Raw genomic sequence first — 24,770 nt, forward strand, 5'->3', positions numbered from 1 at the left:
TACATAATTACAGCTATGTCATTCTTTATGTTTCCATGTCAATGTTCTCTGTTTCAGATGCCCATCCAAGAGGACAGGAATTGGACTCACTTTGGATAGCCTTGTACAATGCAACCCAGCACCCAGCAACATCCTAAAGAGCCTGTTGACTGCTCTGGACCAAGTGGAGCAGAGCCCTTCCTCCCTTCACTGGAAGGTGGTGGGCAAGAAGCATCGGTGCTTCTGGTATTTGGCTCAGTGAGACCCAGGTATTGCAGATCTGCCATCAAAAATATTTGAAAAGCCATATGTGCCACTATTATCCTTCTGCTCCTTTTAAAACCTAACAGGCAGGCCCAACTTGGAGACTTCCAAGAATGAAACACCACCCTCAGAAAACGTGCTAATTGATAGAAGAGTCTGGTTCTACTACATGATGCATTCCACACCTCCTGGGCTTCCCTCTCTAGCTCTTTAGCCTAGTCTCTCTCAAGCTATGATAAGAAAGGCACTGATTATTTCAAAATGGTGCAAATCACCTGCTGTTTAAAAAACAAGTTAAATTCCTCAAACATGAAAAACATAAAGTTGTCAAAGACACTGGAATGAAATTTCTGAAGAACCAGCCTTTTCCCACTGTGTCTCTCCACGAAAAGGAAAAGCTAGGCAAGCTTGTTGAAATGATCAGCTTCCTGTGTTCAGCCTGGGTATAGGGTAGCAGGAAACTGCACCCTAATTCTGCACGGACTTTTGTTACTGCCCAAGCACACGGCTCTTGCATGAATAAGTCCTTCTTGAGTACTGGTTACTGACCCTCCTCCACACTTGGTTTGCAGAGGGTATTTCCAGAGTTAGAAGGTCTTCCAGAATTTCAGAAAAACAGCACCAGATACTCAAAAAACCATGGTTTTTCTAAAATAATTAATGGGTTGTCTGTCAGTCAACATTTGGACAAGCTGAGTCTAAGGCTGGCCCTGTAGCTCAGGGGTTGGGTTTCTGCAGTGCCTGTTCTCTAGTTCCTTTTTGTATTGTTCATCTTTTTAAATAAACTTTGGGCACAGGTTCAGCTAGTGAGAGGCAGGATAACGGAATGGTTAAACACATGGCCTCTGAAGCCAGGCTATCATATTGGGACCTGACTGTCACACCATCTCTGTGACTTAACTTCTCTAGGACTGAGCGTGCTCACCTGTAAAATGGATCACAATAGGGCCAACATCACGGAGACGTTGATGAGCTAAATTAGCTAAGTGAAAAGCAGTTAGAACAGCGCCTGACCCGTCATGTGTCCAATGTGTTAGCTCTTCTTAATAGGGGTGCTCTACTACAATTACTGAAAAGGGCTTTATTGTGGCAGCTCATATGAAGAATTTAGAGGTCTATACCTATGGTGGATTCCCAGTCTTTTGGCTGACTCCTGGGATACGTCATGGAAGATGAATGTGGGAGCATCTGAATTCCTCTTTCTCTAATCACTCAGGTTGGCTACTTCATTTTTGAGTAGCCCCTTCAAACACATACATTTTTTCCGCCATTATGTCTGTTATTGTTCCTGGTGATGAGGAGTGTGTTTTAGGCTCAGCTGCATGGTTGCCCTATCTATTAATATATCTTTTCTCCATTGCCAGGGCAGGAAGCCTGAAAACTACGCTTCCCAGACTCCTTTGCCTACTGATTCCTGTTAGCTTCTGCCAATGGGAGGCTCTGGCAGGAGATTGGAAGGTGGGAGGAAAGTTGAAGCAAGGTTTCTCCCTTCAGCTTCTGGGGGTGTCTCCAGCTATGCAAAGGGCAGCATAGTGTCATAATGGTCCTGTTGTGGTTTTCATTTTCCCATTTACTTGTGTTTGAGTAACATTACTTCTTCTTTATGACTCTTCTCCTGTTTGTATACTTACTGCTATTTTCCTAAACCATTTCTTGATTGACAGGAATCATTGTTTAAAGACTTTAGATGCTCAAATAATTTTGCTATTTGCTATACAAAATGACTTAAATCTCTAAACTCCTTGTTTTAAAAAATCTTAAAGGTTGGGTACAGTGTGGCTCACTCCTGTAATCCCAGCCCTTTGGGAGGCTGAGGCAGGAGGATCACTTGAGACCAGGAGTTCAAGACCTGCCTGGGCAACATAGGCAGACCCCTGTCTCTACAAAAAAAATTTAAAAATGAGCTAAATGTGGTGGTGCACATCTGTAGTCCCAGCTACTTGGGAAGCTGAGGTGGGAGAATCACTTAAACCCAGGAGATGGAGGTTGTAGTGAGCTGAGATCATGCCACTGCACTGCAGCCTGGGTGACAGAGCAAGACTCTATCTCGAAAAACGACGACAACAACAACAACAAACTTACAAACAAAACCTATCAAAACTCACGCGAACACACATGGACAAGCGAACAAACATTACAGATTAAAATGAAAGAATATGCCAGACACACTTTATTAGTTATCTGTTGCTGTATAACAAATTATCCTTAGACAGTGGCTTAAACAGCAATGATTTATTATTTCTCATGGTTTCCTGGGTAAATAATTTCAGAACAGCTTGGCTGGATGGTCTTGGCTCAGGGTCTCCATGAAATTACAGTTAGATATCAGCTGGGGCTGCAACTGTTCAAAGTTTTGACTGGGGTTGGAGGATCTAGTTTTCAAAATGGCTCACTCATGAGGCTGGGAAGTCAGTGCCGGCTGTCAGCAGGAGGTCTCAGTTCCTTTCTACGTGGGCTTCTCCACAAGGCTGCTTAAGTGCCTCATGGCATGGCTGCTGGCTTCCCCCAAAGAAAGTAATCAGAGGGACTAAGGAGGAAACTGCAATACCTTTTATGACTTATCCTTGGAAGTCAAATGTCATTACATTATTCATAGTCAATTGGATACACAAAGCCAGCCCTGATTCATTGTGCAAACTGACTACACACAGGCACATATACCAGGAGTCAAGTTCACTGGAGGCCCTTTTGGAGGCTGGATCCCATGTGCATAGTCACTGTGTGTGCATTAGGTGATAAGCGCATAGTCTGAGTGAAGATGAGACATGGAAAACTCTCCTCTTCAAACAAGGGGTCAGGAAAATTATAGATTTCAATAGTTCCTCGAATGAGATAGAAGGAATGAAAGAAGGAACATGAGTCCTTCAGGTTTCCCTGTAGCCTATGAGAAAATAAAGCAAGCTGATGAAATGTTGAGCTAGTTGTTCCGAAAGGCATGCATAGGACGTAGTCAGTTGCTTCTTTTCTCTTTCCCTTTTGTTTTAGCCATCACTTTTTCATTCTTTCTTATCTGCATTGCTATGGATGTGTCTGTTCCTTTGTTTCTAACCATTGGTAGGTACTCCATGACATGCAGCCAACAATTTTATGCCTCTATTCACCAGTAATACACACCCATGCTGCCGAGGGGGAGTTTCTGAGGGAGAAAAGGCATTAGCAAGAAGTGGCCCAGAGAAGTGTTGGCATTAGCAACACCTTTATTTATTTAAAATTAGAACATGCAACTACATATGTGTGAGGCGGTAAGGACTGGAAATGTTCTTTACTCAGTAATCATCTGTGCCAGGCACAGTGCCAGATACTGTGGGAGGTTCAAAGATGGGTGAGACATAGTCCCTGACCTCAAGGAACATATGGTTTAAAGACAAAATTGATCAGCAGTCATCTAATTGTGATACAAAATTAAGAACAACAAGAGGTTATTGAGGGGCATCCCAATAATTCTGACCAGGGAATCAGAGAAGGGCTCATGCAAGGTTGAGCCTGAGAAGGGTCTTGAAGGAATACAACATGCAAGGGTGGATGGGAGGCATTGAGGTGGAAGTGCAATATATTTTAGCCTGGAAGAACTAAATGAGCAAAGGCATGGAATAGAGGAGGGGATACGTCAGTTGAAGGAGCAAGAAGGAAGTCAGTATGACTGCAGTGCATGAGTGGGAAACACAGAGGGCAGTGGATGGGGAGGAGGCTGGCAAGATGAGATGGGACCAGATCCTGGTGAGTCTTCGGTGCCACACAGGGAGTCAGAGTCACTCAGCAATGATTCAGCAATGGGAAGGAAATGAAGGTTCTTAAAGAAGGGAAATGACATTTTCACACCCATGTGGGAATGGGAGGATTAATACCAGAGACGCTGAGACCAAAATGTGTGTCTCTGGTTGAAGAAATTATGACTATTTTAATTTTTTCCCCTTTGAGTCACCTGCAGTTTCTAATTTTCCCAGTGAATGTGGACATGTGGTGAAAATTTTAAAATAGAATACATAAAATAGTTTTTAAAGGGTAAGATACACATGGGGGAAAAGGAGAAGGCCAATGAGAGTGGAGTGTCTGTCATTGGTAAGGAAGAACCTGGCTCTGGAGGCCACAGGCTGGAGACCAGCCAGGAGGAAGCTGGCAAAGAGGAGAAGGAGAGGATCTCATTCATGTAATCTCCCAATATCTGCTGAGTGTTTGCCTTGGGCTGGGCACTATTCTAGGAACTTGTAGTTGCAGTCATCTAATTGTGAAATGGCTGAGAAATGGAGACATGGCTGAGTGGAGTAAAAGGATGGACAGGGAAGGGTTTTTTTTGGGTTTTTTTTTTTTTTTTTTTTTTTTTTTTTTTAGGCTATAAGAGATTTGAGTGTGGTGTTGGTGAGCTCAGGGGAAGGAGCATGTGGGGAATGAAACACAAAATGGCAAAAACAATGGAAAAGATAAAAGATGAGGTCTAAGAGCCAATCAGAAGGAACAACGTCAGGGTTGCAAATGCAGTGTGTGTGTGTGTGTGTGTGTGTGTGTGTGTGTGTGTACCTGTGTCTTAGAAAATATGTAATTTAGAGAATATATTAATATCTGTATAAATGGGTACACACGAGCACATTTTGGATCTGAATTTATAGTGACTCCTGAAGATAAAGATTTGGGCAGAGTTGGAGGCATTTTTCCCTGCTATCTGTAAAAGTCTCCAAGGGCTCTTCAGAAATAGGAAACAATATACAACAACCCCAATAAACAAAGCAGTGAGGAAATGCGGTTTTCCCTATGTTATGTTCCAAAGAGCAGAAAATATTACAAGAGGATGGGAGAAGAATGGTTACACAGGAAAACATGCTGCACAAACGGTGTGGTGTGAAAGGTAGAAGGTGTACATGATACCAACATGACTGCCAGGCCGGCTGAGAGTACAGAAGCCTCCAGGAGGCCTGGCCGCCGCATGACTGGACTGTCCAGTCTCTGGACAGGGATTGATGGATGTGCCTCCCGTGCGCTTTGATGCTCCTTATCCCCTTCAAAGTTGCCTGTTTTGAAGAATTTGTGTTTGGCCAGAGTTAAATGACCCACTTTGCTTGGGATCTCTCTCCCTGCCTCAGGGAGAACACAATCCAACTTCTTTCAAGCGACAACCTGAGGAGGCAGGCAGAGGACTTTGAGGACTATGAGAGCCATTTTTTATAGTCACTTGCTGAATCTCAGCTGACCCTCCCAGGAAATGGAAAGATTGAAGCAGGCCCAGGCACTGCAGTCTGTGGCAACCAGGTCAGGAAGGTGCTTTGAAGTTAATTATCCAGCCTGGCATCCCCACAGGCTTGCTTGTTTGGTGTTGCTTCTTTCTTAATCAAGAAGAGACTCCCATGCTGGTGTCTTAATGTAAACAAAGCAATTTGTGACTTGATTAACAAATCAAGGATGGACAAACATGTGCTTTTCTCCCTTCTCCTCTTTACTAGGGACTTGGACTATTCTAAGGAGTGTCTCTCGATGTGAAAGGTAGTGGCTGCCTGAGGCTTTTCTGGTTTGGTGTCTTCCTTTGTTTCTCCCTTCTTACCATATCCACAGCAAGGGATTCATTCCAGGCATTCCATAGAGACTGAACCCATTCCTTCCGTATCCTGGGAAATGTAAAGGGTGGAAATGCCATTCCCATTAAAAGCACTTCAACATGTGATTTGTCCAGGTGATGAGGTATGTAGCTAATATTAGTCCCTGCGATTCATCAAGAGAATAACTACCTGGTGATAGATTTTTCATGAATGTATCTCAAGTCATCCATCACCGTGACGATGGACTTTTCACATCTGGGCAGGCCTGTGATGGTTACAGAAACTAAGAACTCCTTTAATAGAACTGCATGTCCATTAAATTACTGGAGGGAAAGAAAGCAAATAGGAAGCTCTTGCAGCTAAAAAGAGCACAACAAGGGGGAAAAATAAACAAGATTCTATGACGAGACATTGTGAAAAATCAACACAGTTTTTTTGTTTGTTTGTTGTTAGAAATTCATTCTCCATGTCTTCTTTTTCTCACAAACACCATCACCCCAGATTGAAACGAAGCTGCTGCCTCCTCTGAATACACACATGGACAAAGAAGGGCCCTGAGAAATCCCTAGTACACGTACATCCTGAACGCCCAGGCCTCTCTGGTGTGATGTATTCCCTTAACTAAATTGGTACAGTGCGAATAATGACTTGTACTAGTTTTCTATTTGCAGTTTTAACAAATTACTATGAATTTGGTGGCCTAAATAATATGATTTTATTATCTTGCCATTAGTTTTGAAGGTCAGAAGTCTGACATGGGTTTCACTGGGCTGAAATCGCTGGGGTGCATTTCTTTCTGAAGATACTAGGGAAAAATCAGTTTTCTCGCTTTTTCCAGTTTCTAGAGGCTGCCCAAATTCCTTGGTTTCTGGCCTCTTCCTCTATCTTCAAAGCCAGCAAGGGTGGGATGAATCTTCCCATCATATGACTCTGACCTCTTCTTTTTTCCTCTTCCACTTTTAAAGACTTTTGTTATTGCATTGGCCACTAGGGACAATCCAGGATAAACTCCCTATTTTAAAGGCAGCCGATTTAGCAGTCTAATTCCACCTGCAACCTTAATTCTCTTTTACCACATTAACTAACACATTTACAGGTTCCAGGGATTGAGCCATGGACATTTTTGCAGGGACATTTTTCTGCTTACCACAGGACTTACAATTCTTTGTTGTTGTGTTTTTTCTTTGTGCTTCTTTGCCTCAAAATACTAATAGAACAAGCAAAGAGAAGGGATCTCTTAAAGCAGGTTCCCAAAACAGATTAGCGTTCAAAGATCAGCTCTCGCTCTTGCTACTTGCTGGTCTTGGGCAAGTTACTAACCTCTCTCCAAACCTCAGCTCATCATCTGTAAAATGGGGTTAATACAATCCTCTTACAGAAATTGCAAAGGAGATGGGATGATGTTTGCAAAGCTTTCCGTAACACCTCACAGGTAGTAAGTGCTCAATGAAAGTTAAAGTTTTTAAAAAGAGTAAATGTGGTGGGGTGGGAATGATGAGAGAGAAGAGACAGTATGATCTGGATCTCTGTACCCTGAACCCCCCCAGATGGTTCAGCCTTCCTTATTGCTCTCCTTGGGTTGGATCCTACTCATAGAAGCCTCTCAGGCTCTCTGGGTGGGAGAGGAAAAGAAAAGTTCAGCTGTCATCTTTGCCGCCCTTGTTCTGTGGTTGCTGTTTTCTTTTCCTTTGCTGCCTCCTTCCATTGCTGGCCCTCCACTGCAGTCAGGCCAGGGGATCGCAGCCTCAGTGCAGAGCTGGCTCAGGCTGAGTGTCCTGAATGGAGGCTGCAGGAGCAGTGGGGAGACACGCAGCTGAGCCCCACCTCTGCCAGTTCACAATCACTCGCTGAGCCAGCCCTGCCTGGTCCAAGCCCTAAACTCCCCAAGGCATTTTGATTAGATTAGCCGATGAGAGCCAGGGTCTTCCAGTACTAATTATGCCTGACCACAAAAGTCACTCCCTGTGCAGCCCTTGCCACTGCTCCTGGGGAGGGGGACCCAAAGTCCAGCTGGCCCTTCCCCACTAGTGCAGGATACTCTGGTGGTGATCAGGGCCTGAGAGGGACCCAAGGAACCTAATGCAGATGGCAGGACAGCCTGACCTTCCAGAGCAGGAAGGTTACTTACTGGGTTGACAAAAAAGGCAAAAAAGTGTCAGCATACAGTGTTGATAAGGATGCAGGGAAACTCCACATCCTTTGGGAAAGTAAACAAACATCTTTTCAAATTAAAAGCACACATACATAACTTTCTGCCCAGCAATTCAACTTTGACCAAACCTATTGTATTGAATAAATAAAAATGCTGGTACATAATGTTGTTTGAACAGGAATATTTATGAACACAATACTTACACAGTACAAAAAAATAAAAAACCTTGAAAAACTTTAATATCCATCAATAGAAGGAATTATGTAACCATTTAAAAGGAGATATTTAACTATTGCTCTTGAGAAATTTGGTTGCAGAGAAATACATATTACAATTTTGCAAAAATGAAATAAAGCAAAACCCAAAGCCAACCTCCATATATGCATGTGTGTATATGTGTATAGCAGCATGGGGAAAGGCGTGGAAGAACACTTATCAGCCTGCTACCATTTATTAGTGGAGGGAAGATGTTTTCTTCCCTCTCTATACTCTGGAATTGCTTCATTATTACAATAACTTCATTACATTTTTCAATGATGGGAGAGGAATTTAAGATAAATGGCGGGAGTGAGGGCAGGGGTGGGGAAGAGAAGTTGTGAAGGAAGATAGAGAAGAAATCCTGTGCTGGAAGAACCTGGCCACTCCAGTTGGGGGTTTGCAGAAAGAAAAGCCAGGAGTCTGGCCTGGACACTGAGCAGGGTGGGGTGGAGTAGAGTCGGGAGGCAGTCAGTGTTGAGTGACCTAGCTATTTGAACTCAAGGAGCTTATCTAGAGCATCCTTTGAGAAGGCCAGAGAGGACCATGGAGCACTGAGTAGTAGCCTGTAGTAAGAGGAATTTAAAACGCTTTACCATAAAGAATAACTGCTCCCAAAATAGTAAAAGAATGAGGTTCTCAAGGTTATTTTGAAGAATTTGGTGAGATCCACCTGAGGAAATTAAATTAGTAACACCTAGCAGGAGGTAACTGGCATGTTGTCTGAAGGAACTTTACCTATACTATCTCATTTGATACAAGGTACAATCCTATGAGGTAAGTGTGATTATCCTTATTTTACAGAGGAGGAAACTGAGGTATAGCGGGGTTCAGTAACCCGCCCATGGTCATGCAGGTGGGCACAGAAGTCTTCCGGCTCCGAAGTCCTGGCTCTTGGAAGCCACACTGAAGGCTGCGTCCTTCCAAGGCTCAAATCTGGACAGAAAGATTACACTGTCCTCCCCTCACCCGGTGGGGATGGAGTGGGGAGAAAGCGCCTTCTCCATGCGCGTGCCAGGATCGCCGGAGTTCGGTGGGGCCAAGCTGAGGTTCGTCTCCTGGGGCTGGGCAGGGTTTGGGTTCGCTTTTCTCACGCCGGCATTCGGGTTTGGGGGCGGAGGCTGCCCAGGCGTTACCCTCCAAAAGGGCCTCTGCAGGGGGTGCTTTCTCTACACTGTTCTTCTCTTGGGTAGTGGAGGGGTTGGTGGGGGAACCACAAGCTACAGGATTACAAAGTTCCTAGACTCCCCAGCCTAGGGAGGTACAATGACTTGGGACCCGGTGTGGAGATGGGGGTGGGGTGTCTTCCGGAGCCCGAAGCAGGCATCCTCAGCCGCTCCTTCCCGTTCCCGTCCCCCACCAACCCCACACTCACCACTTCGTTTTCACATCTGGGAGGGGGGGGGCGGGGGGCGGTGATGGGGAGGAGACCAACGCTTTCATTTCCCTTGGTAGGTGTTCTGAGTGGTCAGGGATCCAGGGATCCTTCCCTGGAGTGCCCCTGGGTCGGGCGATAGACCGCTCCAGAGGATGGACAGCCGGCGAGCAAAGCTAGAGTTCGTGTATTGTAGGGAAAAGTGGGGGTGGCGCGGAGAGAATGGTTGAATACCTTCCTGATATTTGAGGGAGAATTCGGCAAGGGGGAAATCTCTGGTTCCATCTTTGCCTGATTCATCGGATTTCCTGGGGTGGGGTTCGGGAAAGGCCTGGGGGCTGGCGCTCCTGCCTCGGTCCGTCCAGCACCAACACTCCAGGCCCCTGCGGCCCTGGCCCTCTGGGGTTCTGATTACAGTGGAAAGATCTCGGGATCCGCTGAAGGAGAACCTGTGTGGAGATTCTTGTGCTCATTTGCTTCTCTGGGGGTCCTGAATGAAAATAAGTACCGAGGTCATCTTTGTTCCTTAGCTCTGGCCCAGAGCTCTATCTCGGTCTCCAAGTTTCTCCATCATCTCCTTCTGTGTTTCAGGTGATCGCCCACCTCTCTTCCCTTCTAACTCTACTTCCGGATCTTTTCCCCCCTCCTTTCTCCCTGTGTCCCCCATTTTCCAGGCGCGAGTCCTTTTCTCTTGCCAGTTTCCTCCCTCCCTCCGATTTCCTTTCCCACGGACCCTGGAGTTCCCTGGGCCCAGGCCAGGCTCTGGAGCTGGCCTGACATGTTCACAATAAGGATTGTAAGACACTGCACTCAAGTGAACTGCGTTGTCTTGAACCTACTCGGACAGGGGATGTGATGAAGGAGGTCCTTCTCTAATCCCAACAGCTCCTCAAAGGCTCGAAGCCAGCCTGAGTGGGCCACTTGAAGAGCCACGGGCGGTGGGAAGATACGGAGAGGCTGCTCCGACGTGGGGAGGAGATAGATATGACGATGTCCCCTGTGCGTCAAGCCCACTCCGTCCCACTCCCAATACTCCCACCACCTCATCAATGGGGCATGCTTGCCCTAGTTAATGTCATCTCCCTGCACTGCCAACAAGGCTAGCCGCTTTGCTGCTTAAAACAGATGACATCAACGAACATATGGAGATGTCATCATGATTAAACAGCAAATTATAGTCGAAGACGGTGCGATAATAATCTAAACAATCACCACAAGAAGAAGAAACGTTCTCTAACGCTCCAGTTGCAGAAGCCTGCTTTTCCAAGACTAGCGGCCCTGCATTCCCAGGGATGTCTCCGTGCTCACGTGAGCGTGGCCCTCGGTTTGGGACAGGCAAGGGAGCCCCAGACAGGACAATAAGGTTTGGAGATTCCCGGGGCGACCTGGGACTCCGTGGCGTGGGGGCTTGGAAGCGCGTGGAGGGGCTGAGAGAGGGGAGAGGGCGCCCTTCCTCTAGGGCGGCCCCGCCTGGGAAGCAGTCGGAACCGCAGTAGGAGCCGGGGGTTCCTAGAGAAGAACCCTGTTGGGAGAGCCAAAGAGCCCGCGCTCCCAGTCCCCGCCCCCTCGACCCTTCTGCCCCGCCCTCAGCCTGCCTCTTCCTAGATCTTCCAGGAGATTGCTTTCTGAGTGGGAAGCCCGCGCTGCTAGGGGAGGGGCGTCCTCTGCGGGTCGTGGGGGTCTCCCTTCTCCCCACAGTCGGAGCAGAAGGGCGCCTGCCTTTTATTTTGACAAGCAGTGGGCTTGGTTGTGAGCACTTGTTTGCCCCCAATGTGCAGAGAAAAAGATAGTGATAGGAGGCGGCGTGCTATGATGGCAAAAATGGAGAAGACCCTCCCTCTTTATCCTGGTTCTCCTCCTCCTCATTACACAGATTCGTATTTAAGATAAGCACAGACATTCTAATTTGAATTCCAGGGGTTGAACTCAAGTTAGAATCATCCTATTTATACGCAGACCGAAAATAACCATTGAAAGGAAACCAACAAAATGCAACTATTTTCCAAAACCCCGAGCGTTTGCTGGTGGGTGACCACCCCGCGCAGGTAGCGAGGTTCTGCTTTAGTTTTGACGGAGAACCCGGGATCGACCGAGGAGGGGACTGGGTGGGAGTTAGCGGGCGAAACGATTCCCCAGAGAGGCCCCGAGCGGCGCGTGCGTGAGCGCGCGGCCGTAATATATGCTGCCATTAAGAATCGTTGCAGCTTCCAGCGCTCCGGGCGCAGGGACGCATGTGTTGCTGGAATTCAATCCGTGGGGGGAATGCAGATTGGGCTGCGACCCACTGGGTTTGATTTATGAAAGGTTACACTAGCGATTGTTTACACATTGCATTTCAGAGCCCGGGCGCACCCTCCCCGCAGCGGACGGCGGGCTTCTCCGTGTAGGAACCTGCTGCAGCCCCCTCGGTCTCCCTCTATTCTCCTCCCTTCCTCCCACCCCCAGGGCCCCCGCAGCTTCCTCCCACAGCCACCTTCTCCAAGAGCTCAGATTTCGATTTCGATTTCTCTGAACCCATAGACCTACATGCAGTTCTTTCCCCCCGCCCCCACCCGCCTACTCCAGGCCTACAGCCCCCGGACCCGGGTCGCCTCTGCCCCTGTTTACTCCGGAATGTTTACTTCTCCGTAAGGCCATGCGGGGCCTATAAATAGGAGAGGTGGAAGCAGCCCCACTGCCAGATCAATAGGGCCCGTCTCCTCGCCATTTCAGCTGAGCTATCTTATTAATTATGAAAGGATTCACCTGATCCCTGCCGGGGAACACAGCCTCTCGGCCCCTCTGCTGGAGCCCTTAATGGCGGTTCCTTCGCAAGCTGCCTCTGGCCACCGCAGAGGAAGAGGCGAATCGTGGTTAGGGCCAGGCCTGCAAGGATGGTGGTTAGGGCTCCGACCCGCCTGAGGCGGGGGCAGCCGGCCGGCCACTGGCATTGTCTGCCTGTGCGAGCAAGCTCAGTTTCTGTAAACCTCAAATAGAACGAATCTCTGCTTTGTAATTAATTAATTTAAAAACAACTTTCATTTTCTCTTTTTTAAGGGAGCAGGGTTTTGGGGAAGTGGCCAAGTGGCTTAAGTGAGGAGGGTCTGCTTGAAGGTGGCAGGTTTCCAGCGGCTTCCTGAAGAGGTGAGCTTGTCACTGGCATCCTGTGTCCCTCCAGGTACCCTGAGAACTGGGCCAAGGAAGCAGGTTGGGGTAGGAAACAAACGACACCCCCATTTCAAACAATAACTTTTATTTTATACTTCTCTATACTTTGTAGCAAATCTTTTTTTGCTGAATTTAATTTATAATAAACTTTTTAAATTACATCTCTCTCTTTTTTTTTTTTTAAAATCAAGGCTCTTTTATGTCAAAATCTTTTTTTAGCTATATTTTAGATTAACATTTAACGTCCCCCCCTTGTGATCTATACCGTTGGATATTCAGGTATTACTGTGTGTGTAACAGCTAAAACAAGAGGGAGGAGGGAAAATTAAAGGCAGTGAACTTGGACGGATGCATCAACAACAGCAGATAAAGCTAACCCCTCAGTGACCATAGCAGCCTGTCTTCTGGAAGCCTTGACTCTTACCCCAGAGATTTCCTCAGCCCCTTCCCTCTCTCCCTCCTATCCTCCAAACACAAAGCCAACAGTCCGTCCTTTCGCTTTTCTTGAGGAGAAATGTGCAGTGGAAATGATCAAAACAAGATACTGTGGAAGAACGACGTGAGCGTGAATTATTCACCGTATGTTTCGTCCGTGGACATCTCTCTTGAATTCATTCCCCTGGCCTTCTCCTCTCCTCGCCTTCCTATTAGGAGGAGCCCATCATTTTTCATGTTACTAGCATGATTAATATAGTAGGTGGCCCAGGGCCGTTCCTGAGATTCTTTTGCCAAACAAAAAAAAAAATTTTTAATAATAATAAAATTTAAAAATGGGGTGGGTTTGCCGTTTTCTTATTTGTGTGTGAAGACGGACTAAAGCTGAGGTCCGATTTTGGCTGTGCTTGCTTGCTCACTGATTGGTAACATTTGGCAAATAAAACACAAGAAATCAAACGAAATAAAAAGGAGAACCAGGATTTCCCACAATCCTATATGAGTGTTTTCAGCATCACAGAGAATCACAACGTCCCCAAAGAACGAATGGATCTTCCTCTCGATTTCCGGGAGCATGGAGTGAGTGTGAGTGGGCGCGTGGGGGGAGCTGGCCCCACGCTCAGAAGGAAAGCCAGGTCGCTAAAGCTGCCGAGAGAGAGACCAGGAGCACGGGGAGCGCCGGGAGCAGAGACCCCGCCGCCCCGTTGCCGCTGCCGCAGAGTTCGAATAAGCTGCCTTGGATGTTGAGGTTTTTGGATTCTTTTCTCAGTTTATCCCACATATCTTTCGCCCCTTCCTGGCAATCCGTAAGGGCTGTGACCGTGCAGCTGTGGAAATCCTCCCAGTATCTGGTGAGGAACAGAACAAAACAGAAGAAGCAGGTTCACTTGGGGCGCCGGGAGGACCCCGGGAGGACCCCGGGCCTGCACCCCTGCGCCTCCCCGCTCGCGGCCCCGCAAACTTCCCAGGGTGTCCCCTCCCTACCTTCTCTTCACCGCCCGGGCGTCTGGGCTGCGCAAGGTCGGGACTCGTGGGACCTCCGCCTACGCCAGAAGCGGCTGTCTAAAGCGGGGGTGGGGGGACGCCCCCTCCTGCCTGGTTTTCCCTTCCAGATGCGGGGAGAGGACTCGGCAGCCTGGAGCCGGGTCGTGCACCCGCTGCGGCGCGCTGGCACCTCGGCCTCCGCAAACAGATTGCTCGCCCTCCTCGGGGAAAGCTAGGAAAACAGTGCTAAGCCTCGCAAGCTGCCGCCCATTAATGCCTCTTAGCTGGCAAGACGGGTTACTAGCTCTGAGCACTGCCCTCCCCTCGGGGCTTCTTACATTCTCCTCCCCCAAGCCCCTTCTGTCTCCCTCCTTCTCCACGCCGCGGTACTCTCGCCTTCGCCCTCATTCTTTCCCTCCACCCACTACCTCTTCCTTTTGTTTTCCATTCTCCTTATTTTCCGTTTCTTTCTTTTTCCATTCCGTCTGCTTTCCTCTCTTCTGTTCCCCACTTCCTCTTCCTCCTCCCCCCGGCCTGCCTCGATCCTCCTTGCTCTCCACAGTCCCCGGCTCAGATTCGGCCTGGAGACTCCTGCCTGCCTCTCTTCTCCCCCGGCTCGGTGAGTGTTAGTGGCCAAGCACCTGGGGCCGGCTTCGTAGGCTTCATCTGCTCTTGCAAATCCCAGTGCCACAGGCCTGCGCGTTGGGTCCCTCCTCTTTCTCCCTCCCCAGTCTTTTCCGTGGGCTTGGGCCTCATGGGGCTTCCTCACCACAGTTTTCAGGGTGTAGCGCCAGCCCCCAAGGCCGGAACTGCGGGGAGGGCGTGGTGCCCACCGCTGCCAACCCTCGAGGACCCCCCCACATTCTGTCCTCCTCTGGCGGTCAGTTCCCGGAGACTGGCGCCTAACTCAACCACTTCCTCCTCCCAGGCTCAGCTCCTAGACCCGCCCCCACAACCTTCATCCAACCTGTCCCTTTTGATTGTCCCCCTTTCTTCTGAAAACCCAAAATAGATCCTGAGACTAAATATAATCCCAACCCGTGATCGATTCCTGGGGCACTGTCTCCTTTCAGAGCTGGGTCGATCTGTGCCTCTCTGTAACTCCGGGCTGGTCCCCACCTCCCCTGAGCCTTGAGCACCAGGTTACCGGTGCCTGCCCTCCACACAGTTTGGTTGTATTTTCTCCTCTCTTTCCCTTCTGCTCGCTGGCCTGGACTGTAAGCACATTGAAGGCAGGCACTGTGTTAATTTATGAGTACTGGAGGGACACGGGGCTTCCAGGTTCCTCAACTTGTAATAAACAGCAATATTTGGACATTAGGAGGCCCAGGGAGGACAGCTTTCCTGCAGAGAGCCTGTGGAATCACCCCTGCTAAAGGATGCCTAAATTGCTCTTTTCTTTATGCATGCCCAGATGGGGGCAGAGTCCTGAGGGACCTGGTAGAGAAGGATAGACTCTACCTGGGGCTGGGCAGAGATGGGCTTCAGCTCCGTGTTGAGCAACCAGCTCCCCCAACTGAGTAGGGCCGGGACCTAGCCATGGCCTGTGACCTCAGGGAGGAGTTCTCACTTTCCTGTTTTCCAAGACAAAAGTTCTGCTTAAAATTAAAATAGCTTGGAATAAATAAGTTCCAACAAATGACAGAGGATTCGGGAGCTGTTCTATATGCAACCTTTTCTTATCCTTATAGATACATTCTTATCCATCACGAGGCTTTTAGAATTAAATGCCTTTGTTCCTTTCATGATAGGAAAGCACTAGCCACTTAGCCGCTGTGGCTCCTAGTAGGCACTGGGGCATTTAGGAAACAGAGTAGCAAAATTGACACCCATTTAAGTTATCAAAACCTAAACAAACATCCCTCCTTCCACCATTCCCTTTTGCCCCAGGTGGGGAGACAGGAGAGCCTTCACAGTATTACAAATGATGCCATAGAAAATGGTCACTCTAACCTCAGGGAATAAGGGGCATAACCTGCCTTGGCTTTACTGGAAGCGTTATTGTGGGGGTGGGGGAACACAGCTGTTTTTTGCAAAATAAAACAGTGTGTGTTGCAGAGGATGGGGGTGATTTCTAAGGTCTGCAGCAGCTAAATTGCTGCAGGTCCACTGCAGTAGTGCTCTGCTGGTTCCCTTATTGCTAGTGGGAGCAGTGCTTTCCAGCCAAGCTCTGAGAAAACACCACTGGGCCTGGCTATGGACTCCTACCCATCTCTCTTTACCTTTGAAGCTGTCCAGGTCTGGGGACACTGTGCCAATGTGCAAGGGGGCGAGGGAAACAAGGAGAGTGGCTATTCCAAACCTCGGAATCTGCTGTAAACTCAACAGCGACTATCACTGGACTACCACCTGGACTTACTCTTTTTGGGTAAAGTCACTGGCACACAATAAGACAGTGTTTCAGCCTGTCTGCTAGAAACAGGAAGGGGGACCCGTGTCTCCTTGCCTGTGCCGGCATTTCCTTGATGTGTATTACAGGGGCGTTATGTCGGGAGAAATGGACAGATGAGACGAGTGACTTTCCCTTCAGGCAAATGTAGTATTACCCCCAAACAATCCTCAAATCCAAACTAACTGTTCTTCAGAGAATACCTGGCTCGCTCGTTCACGCAAGAGAAAAGAATGATAAAGATTGCTACGAGGCAGAGAGATTTTGCAGCATCAAGAACCGGTAGCAACTCTTCATGGCCCTTGCCCTGGGTCCCAGCACGTTGAGCATGCGCACCTCTGTGCAAGCCTGTGAGGCCGCGTAGAGCTGGGACTGGGTCTATGTTGAAGGATCCTCCCCTATATCCCACCCCGGGTTGTGGGATCCCCTTGGGAAGTGCAGGTTCTAACCCGGGGGCCTGGTCCTAGGCCTGGGGGTTGGAGCCAGAAGGCAAGAGTGAGCAGATTCGGATTCGCGCTGGCGCTGAACGCTGAGCGCAGGCGGGGAGGCTCGGCACTCTCCGACCTCAGTAGCTCCCTCAAAACCGAAGTCCAACCGGCCAGAAAGGACACTTACGTGCACACGGTCTTGATGTTCGTCTTGTCGTCCAGGCCCTGCGGGTAGTTGGCCATGCTGTCGCCCAGCTTGAGCAAACAGTCCGAAAAGCCCTTGAAGACCGCATCGCACTTGCCCGCTGCTCTCACGGCCTGCACCAGATACGCTGCGGGGAGGAGGGAACACCGGTCAGCAGCGCCACGACCCCGCCCTGCCGCCCCACTGCCCTTCCCTGTGCGACCCAGGCTCCGCGCGGCCTCGTTGCATCGGGCGGCCTCTCCCAGTACCCAGCCTTGGGGCGCGCCGGTGTTAGAGGTGAATGAAATACTTGACCCAGGAATGCCCGACCTGCGGCTAACGCTGTGACTAGTGCAGATTGTCGGTGCGTGAGCAGGTGTGGGTGGGTGGGAGGTAGGTGAGTCGATTCCTTTCCTCCAGCTCCCTCCCGCATCTCGCTCCATATCTTTTTCTGTTTCCATCGCCCCCTCTTCTCACCTCCCTCATCTCTTTTATTTCTCTTTCTCCTCACTGCCTCCTTCGTCTCCCAACACTTCCCCAGCAAGCCCTGTCACAGCTCTCACAATGCGATCTTCCATTTTGAGGTGACAGAAGGGGTCTCGGCTGCAGCGTGCGGGGGCGAGAACGGGGTGGGGAGACGGCAGGGCGTGGGGTCACGCAGCTGAACCCAACGCCACATCACGCGAATAAGCCTCAGGCTTGGCGCTCTGTCCTTGGTGGGCGCTCAGCAAACGCTGCTGAATGAATGAACGAATATAGTCCCCGGAAGCCACCAGCAGTCACCGAAATGGATTGTTTCATTATAAAACCGATTGCCTACCGTGGACTCTATTCCGAGTAAGACCCTCGGATGCACCCTTTCCCGCCCCACTGGAAAGAGGGCAACCTAGGCGTCCTGAGACCTGGCGCGGGTGATGAGTGGTCTGGAGCGGAGAAGGCCAGAGGCCGGGCGGGGTCACGGATGAGTCTGCCCTGGTCGTCTCCGCAAAGGCCAGATCCACGAACCTCGGGCCTCCTTCTCTCCTCCTCCTCTGTCAGTCACTCGGCTCCCCAGACACCCTTAACAACCCACCCGCCCGCCAAAAACCCAGCCTCCACTCCGGACAGCAGCGGGGAGAGGCTGTTCTTCTCCTGGTCCCAGCCTGGCTGCTGAAAGTGAGCTCGCCGCGGCCCGGGGCTCCTGGCCCCAGCTCAGGACTCCCTGCAGAGAGCGGGCAGGGATAAAAGCTGAGCGGCGGGAGGAGGAGGAAACACAGGCCGCACGAAGGTCCAAGCCCCAAGCCCCTGACCTCTGGGCGGCCAAGCCCCGAGGCGCGGGACGGAGAGACTGGCACCAGGCTGCGGTCGCGCGGCTGTGGCCATCTCTTTCCACCCTGAGGCCGACGAACCCGGCTGGAAGCTGAGTGCCCAGCGGCCCAAAGCAGCCCGGGCGCGGGGAGGGCGCCAGGGAAACACAGCTTTAGGGCGGGGAAGAAAGGGTGAATCTCAGAATCGAAATTCGCACTGGCACCCACGACCCTGGGCTCCGGCCTGGTCCTCAGCCGCGTTCTGGCGGCTGCGTTTGTGTGTCAATGTGTCCCGGGAGGACCAGATACCTCACTCCCCCGTTCCCCCACGCGGGTCCCTGTCCCCGAGCGCCGGGCCAAACGCCGAAAAGGAAGGTGACCGAACCCGCAGCAGCTTCCGAGAACGTACCATTTGCAAAGAGCTGCAGGAAGAGCGAGGCGGGCCTTGCGCTTTTTAATCCGGAACGGGAAGCGCCCGGGAAGGGACCAAGGTTAACTTCGACCTCCCATGGGGCAGATACGTAAACCTTCTTAAACCTCCGGGTTCACCTTACAGCGAAAATTAAGTACCCTGGCGACTATAATACTAACAAATCGAACACTCACGTAAAATCTTAAGAATAAGCGAATCTTTGTTCTGATAGAACTCGTTCAAAGTGGGAATACACTCCACACGTCTTCCTCTATAACGCATGTCAGAAATACAGCTTTGAAGCGAAGAAACGAAATAAAATAAAGTCCAATCTCCCCGTCCACGTCTCTCCTCACCCCTTGCCTACACCCCCAAAACTCGGCGGCGAAAGAAACCCCTAAAATGCACTGACATTTTTTAAGGGGAATTGGGGCTCGCCGGGGGCGGGAGCTGTCTTGTCACGTTATCTTCCCAGGAGCTGCTGGAGAAGACCCTGCACACCGCGCATGTGTGAGTGTGTGCGTGTGTAAAATAAGAAGTCGTGAACATTTCTGTCTTTTAAAACTGTGACTCCTTAGACTCTAGCCTTCTCTGGGAGGCCGGGAGGCTGCGCGCGGGACGGGTTTTGCAGGCGCACGCGTCCCAGCAGGTCGTAGCCCGTGTGTCCCTCGCTGTCCTTCCTGAACTCCGCTTAGGCGAGGCTCTGGCGGGTGACCCGGGCTCCTTCCCTGTCCTCTCTGCCGTCCCTTTCTTGCGCGGTTTTCATCCGTTCATTCATTCGTTCGACATCTCATTCATTCCGAATTTCCTCCTGCTGAGTCTTCTTTCGTGTCCACCACACTCTTCTACCTCCCCGCCCCCCCCAACCCCCACTTTTCTTGCCAAATGTCAATGATTTGGGACAGCTCTCAGCCATGAATTAATAAAGACCGAGGTTCTGGTGCAGGTAAGGGCAGACATTCGGGAACAAATACGCTCAATTTCAATTCCACAGCCAACAAATAGTCATTTTTGGACCGAGGTTAACGTGTTCAAAACGCGTCCCTCAGGCACGACCACCGTCTTTTTTTTTTTTTTTTTTTTTTTTCCTCCTCCAAACCTCTCAAAGTAAGGTTATTTCCTACCGGGAAAACAGAGTCCCAAACCTTGTCCGATTAAAATTTCTATCTCAAAAACAACCCTGTCTCCTGCTCTCTAAAGATTCAAAGGTTTATTGCAAAATGCCACATTCACTTATTTCCAACATTTAAGACATTTGCTGCCATTAGAAATATTATTTATAGCAGCACTTTTCACTAATGTCAAAGATTCAAAACAACCAGATTTAAAGCATTGTCGTTTTTTAGAACTAAAGGAAAACACCAATATCCTGCATCCACACACTCTAAAATCCTTATAATGTTTCTGCAAAAGAAGATCAGATACTCGAAATCATGTCAGTTGCATAAAACCCCACTGTAAAGAATCCATTTTAATGTCTAGAGAACTCCAAACCTTGTTTTCCTTCACATTTCTTATGGAAAAAACATGTTATGCATTCTCCTTTCTTGTCCCAAACCAATTACCTAAAGCACCCCTCCCCCCAATACTGCAAGGATTTGTCTGCAAAGAATGCCACAGCCTGAACTGATAGGAGGCAACAATTCCGTTTCAGGAGTTTCTTTTTTTCCCCCCTGTTGTCCATTCTATTAATAACCTGCTTCACTTTCACTTTTAGGCCACGTTAATTAATGTTCTGACCCCGCATCAGAGAAGAGGGTTTTCTAGTGCCCTCTTGTATATCTTTTCTTCATTCTGGATGGTAAAAATGTGAACTTTAAGAGACCCTTGACAGCGTAACTACGACTCAACATTCCTTAACATAAAATGGGGAGTAAATAAATCCTTCCACAACCAACCTCAAACAAACAAAAATAACAAACACCCGACATGACATATTCCAAATACTTCTTAACCCTTTCCTATATATATAATACAGACACCAATGTGTAAAGTAGCAGACAAATGCGCCTAGAAAAGTACATCTACGTAAATTTGGCTGAATTCATCCTCTTCAATGGTAAGCATATTAAAATATATGGTCTGGAGTTCCCTATCACTCTCGGTTTGCCCACCAGCAGGGTCTGCGGTAGCGGTGCAAACGCTGCAGCTAGGATATAGGGGGGAGGAGGGGCGGGAGAATGACAAAGTTCTAAATGCAGCAGTCTGAGCCCTGGAATATCTTTGCTTTCTGCACATAAACTTTCCAGTCCTGGCTGCCTAGCCATTTTGTTCCTGCATTCACCTTTAGACTCTTCAAAATAATATCTTGCAGTATCGCAGGAGCCAGTACATTGCCCCAGAGCGCACCAAACCTGGTCTAAACCCAGAAAGGGAAACAAAAATGGATGTGTGCTTTGGGAAAAGGTGGAAAAAGACCCTGTCCAGAAAACGTCCGGTCGTACACATTTCCTGGCGAACATTTGGAATCTATAGCTTTAGGAAAAACCGATCTGGGACGCGCTAGTCCCCAGGAACTGATGCCCCCACCCTCGGGGGTTTGCCGGCTTCTCCGCACCCTGGGGCAGCCGCGGGCCCGCCAGTCCCCTTCGGCGCTTCGGGCCGGGGCAGGCTGCCTCCCGCCTCCAACCTCCAGCCGGGCTGAGCGGCCACTTACCTATTTGCACCGCGAGGATCAGTGAAATATATCTGCCGTTCAACTTAAGTCCCATCCTACGTTTAGTCAAACCATTTGCGACCGCAGACCTTTAAATAGTTAGTTTAGAGAACGCGGGGGAAAGCCGAAAAATAGGCATTGCCAACAAGTTCCGGGAGCGACAGAGACTTTATGCACGGGGAAGGCAGAGGGAGGAGAGAAAGAGAGGGAGCGAGGAAGAGACAGAAAGAGAGAGAGAGAGAGAGAGAGGCTGGGGGGGGGAGAGCTGGGAATGGTTCACTCCATTAGGAGGGGGCGGAGGAAGTACAGCCTCACGCCCACGAGCAGGCCTGACGTGGGGGATGACACGGAATGATTTTTTTTTTTTTTTAATATAGACACCTTGGTAGAGAATCGCCATTTATAGTCATCAGAAACTGGAATTAATCAGATATCTCCAATTAATGTGCGATCTGAATGAAATTTTGCCTCCCGGGGGTGACCACTTCCCTGTTCTAGCGGTCACCCCTGCCTCTTCCTCGTTCCGGGGGCCCCCCCAACCCCGCCCCCTCCCTGCGCAGAACAGGGGCTCCCCCTCCCTTCCCCGCCAGGAGCTGGGGAGTCCTGGCGCGCCCACTCGATTGTTTCAACCTGCTCCCCCTCCTCCATCAGCACCACAGAGAATTCAGCCCTCTCTCTACGAAGCAGGGGGGTTTAAAGGAGCGGGAGAGGGAAAAACAGCTAAGCTGGCTCGATTAATTCGAAAGCCCTCCTCGGCCGCCCGCCCCCTGCGCTTGCCTACCCTCTTTTTCTCCAACCCAGCAGCTGAGCTCTGGGCGCAGCCTGCAGCGCGTGAGCACGCAGCCCGGCCCCCCGCACGAGCACACACACACACACTCACACACGCGCGCGCGCACACCCGCCAGCCGCGCCGAGCGCCCCCATGCCCGCCCGCACACAAGGCATGCGAGCGCGCGCACACGCCCAGGCCCCGGGGGTTTGGTTTGCACACGTGGGGCCCCAGAAATATACACCGAATGTCCTCTGTGAATTTTACCACCTCTGACGCCCCAGCGGGCCACAGGCCTTTTCAAGGGACACAGCGACACCTGTTTTAGGGGGCGAGTAGGGCACCGGGGAAGGAGTCTCTGATACGACAATTTTCGGATACTAGTGATTTACCAATCAACTCTCAGCGCTTTAGGAAATTTCCAAGGCAAGCACTAGTGTGCGGACTTCTTTCTAATCTTGATGCGCCTCTTGGGGTTATTTGTTGGGCTACACACACACGTACCCACACGCACACACGTATATCACGTACGCACACGCACACCCGGACCCACACACACCTGCACTGTCTTTTGATGCTCGGCACAGACCCTGCGTGGGTGTTGCCTACCCTGCAACAGAATACTTCTGCAGCTGGGTTTGCGCTCGGTGCAAGGTGCTATCGACCACAGCTTGAGTCAAAATCGAAAAATTAACAGGGCTCTTTCCTTTCTAAACGACTTTAAGCTCTGGTTTTCTTCCCTTCTTCTGCACCAAACAGAAAAACAGAAGTCTAAATTGTAGCGTCTTTAATAAAATGCTAAAGAAGGCATTGGCCAACTTTAATCCTTAAGCCTGTGGAGAGAGAAAAATGAAAACGACCCCCAAAATTTTGCCAAACTACACTAGAGGACGTCAAGCTGTCAAACTGTAGAAACGCAAACGTATTAAGGAGAAGCATTGAATTTGCTTCTCCAGGCAGCGTGCCCTCCAGGGCCAAATTTTTCGTCCCCATACTCAGACGTTTGGAGATGCATAGACAGAGAAAGGGGGAGAAAGGTGCAAAATAACGGGGGTAGGACAGGCTATGGAGGGTAAGGAGCTGAGGGGGAGCCGCGGGGGTCCTATTGCAGCACTTGGCGACGTGAGGTGTCTGCAATGTGCGGCTTCTTACCCACGTCCCGCGGGAGCCGCAGACTCCCAGGCAGCCGCCCTGGCCCTGGAGGCGGAGCCACGTCGCCCCGCCCTGGTTATGTCACCCGCCTGCGGGCGGGGCGGTTGGGGGCTCGCCTTCCGGCGTTCAGGGGCACAGTGGTGGCCCCGGGTGTTTCCTTTCCCCGAGCTCGGAGGCTCCGGGAAGAACCGAAAACGTGGGCGGACAGGGGGCGGGGCGGGGGCTGGTGGCGAGAGGGGGGCGTTTCTCGGACCCGCCCCCGACGTCTTCCAATGGCAGGGCAGGAGGCTTTCCGAGGGGCGGAGCCTCAGGGGGGTTGCCACGCGGCCCTGCCCACGGCTCCGCTCCGCCCCCTCGGGGTTCCGCGTGGGGCCGGCCCAGCTTTCGGGGACCTGGGCACCAGCTGAGGGTCCTCCACCTTGCTCAGACTCGTGCAGAGCCCAGGCTTGGGGGTGGCTTAAGGTTTTTTGCCCTCAATGTCCTTGCCTTCCTCCTGCTTATCCACCTGGGATCTTTTCAACATCATTTTCTGGGATCCTCTCCAACCCCTCCCCTATAACTCTGAGTGTGGGGCGCTGGGGATGTGGAGTAGGCAGGGCTGAGGGCCTCAAAGAAGCGGGTCAACCCTCGCGCGTGCGCACTGCCGCCGGCGCCGCGCCCCGGGCCGGTCCAGGTCTTGCCCTTGGGACGTGGCTGCGCCGCACCGCCCTACCCCGGGAGGGAACCCCCGCTGACTTTTTCCTCTCTTCGCTTTCTTCCCCAGGCGTCCCAACCTCCCCTCATGGGCGTGAGTCTTTTTTAAAGTGAAGAAGAGAGAAGCGAACAGAGTTAGTACTCTACACAAATGATTTTCCGGGTAGATAGATGCACATGATATTTTCTTTTTAAAAAATTTCTTATCTTTTAAATTACAGGTCGTTCTGCAGTTAAGATTCCATGCAGGGTTGATTCTTCGTAGTTCTTTAATTAAAGGATATTGCAGTTCATGGTTGTCAACGCATGCTGTCTGGGAACGGTAGCATCCATGGTTGGAGGTGGCTTTGGAGAACGTTCCCTCCTTTATCAATGTGAAAAGCTCATCTCACATCATATTTGAGGTTGAAGGTGCAGTGGAAAGAGCAGTGAACGGGGGCAGGGAAACCCAGCTCACAGGCTGACCCCCCACACTTTGGAAAATGAAGAAGAGTGGACTATGAAGTATTTTCCAAGGCTGTTTTCACCTTTGAAATTTTGTGAACTAAGGATTTTCTAGAATTCTGTGAATGGGATTAGGAGTGGAAATTCACAATCCAAAGAATAAAATCCGTGCTAGAGTGCTTGTTATAAGCCACCTTCTTGCAAAGAACGTATTTCCTTTTGATAAGCAATTTTGTTTAAA

General features: G+C 50.1%; 1 protein-coding gene across 2 annotated transcripts; it reads right to left on the minus strand.

The window, feature by feature from the left end:
* Positions 1-12,765: 12,765 nt before the first annotated feature.
* On the minus strand, positions 12,766-22,254 carry NRN1 (neuritin 1). 2 transcript variants are annotated; one of them, XM_050789685.1, is made up of 3 exons: positions 21,472-22,254; positions 17,121-17,265; positions 12,766-13,980 (listed from the first exon to the last, which is right to left on the minus strand). In XM_050789685.1, exons 1-3 carry the CDS (start codon positions 21,524-21,526, stop codon positions 13,752-13,754), a joined length of 429 nt encoding a protein of 142 aa, XP_050645642.1. In that variant the 5' UTR covers positions 21,527-22,254; the 3' UTR covers positions 12,766-13,751. The 2 variants fall into 2 exon arrangements, with proteins under 2 accessions (XP_050645642.1, XP_050645641.1); XM_050789684.1 differs by lacking the exon at positions 21,472-22,254 and adding an exon at positions 17,448-17,586.
* Positions 22,255-24,770: the final 2,516 nt, after the last annotated feature.

Source organism: Macaca thibetana, chromosome 4, assembly GCF_024542745.1.
Source record: "Macaca thibetana thibetana isolate TM-01 chromosome 4, ASM2454274v1, whole genome shotgun sequence".
NCBI lineage: Eukaryota > Metazoa > Chordata > Mammalia > Primates > Cercopithecidae > Macaca > Macaca thibetana.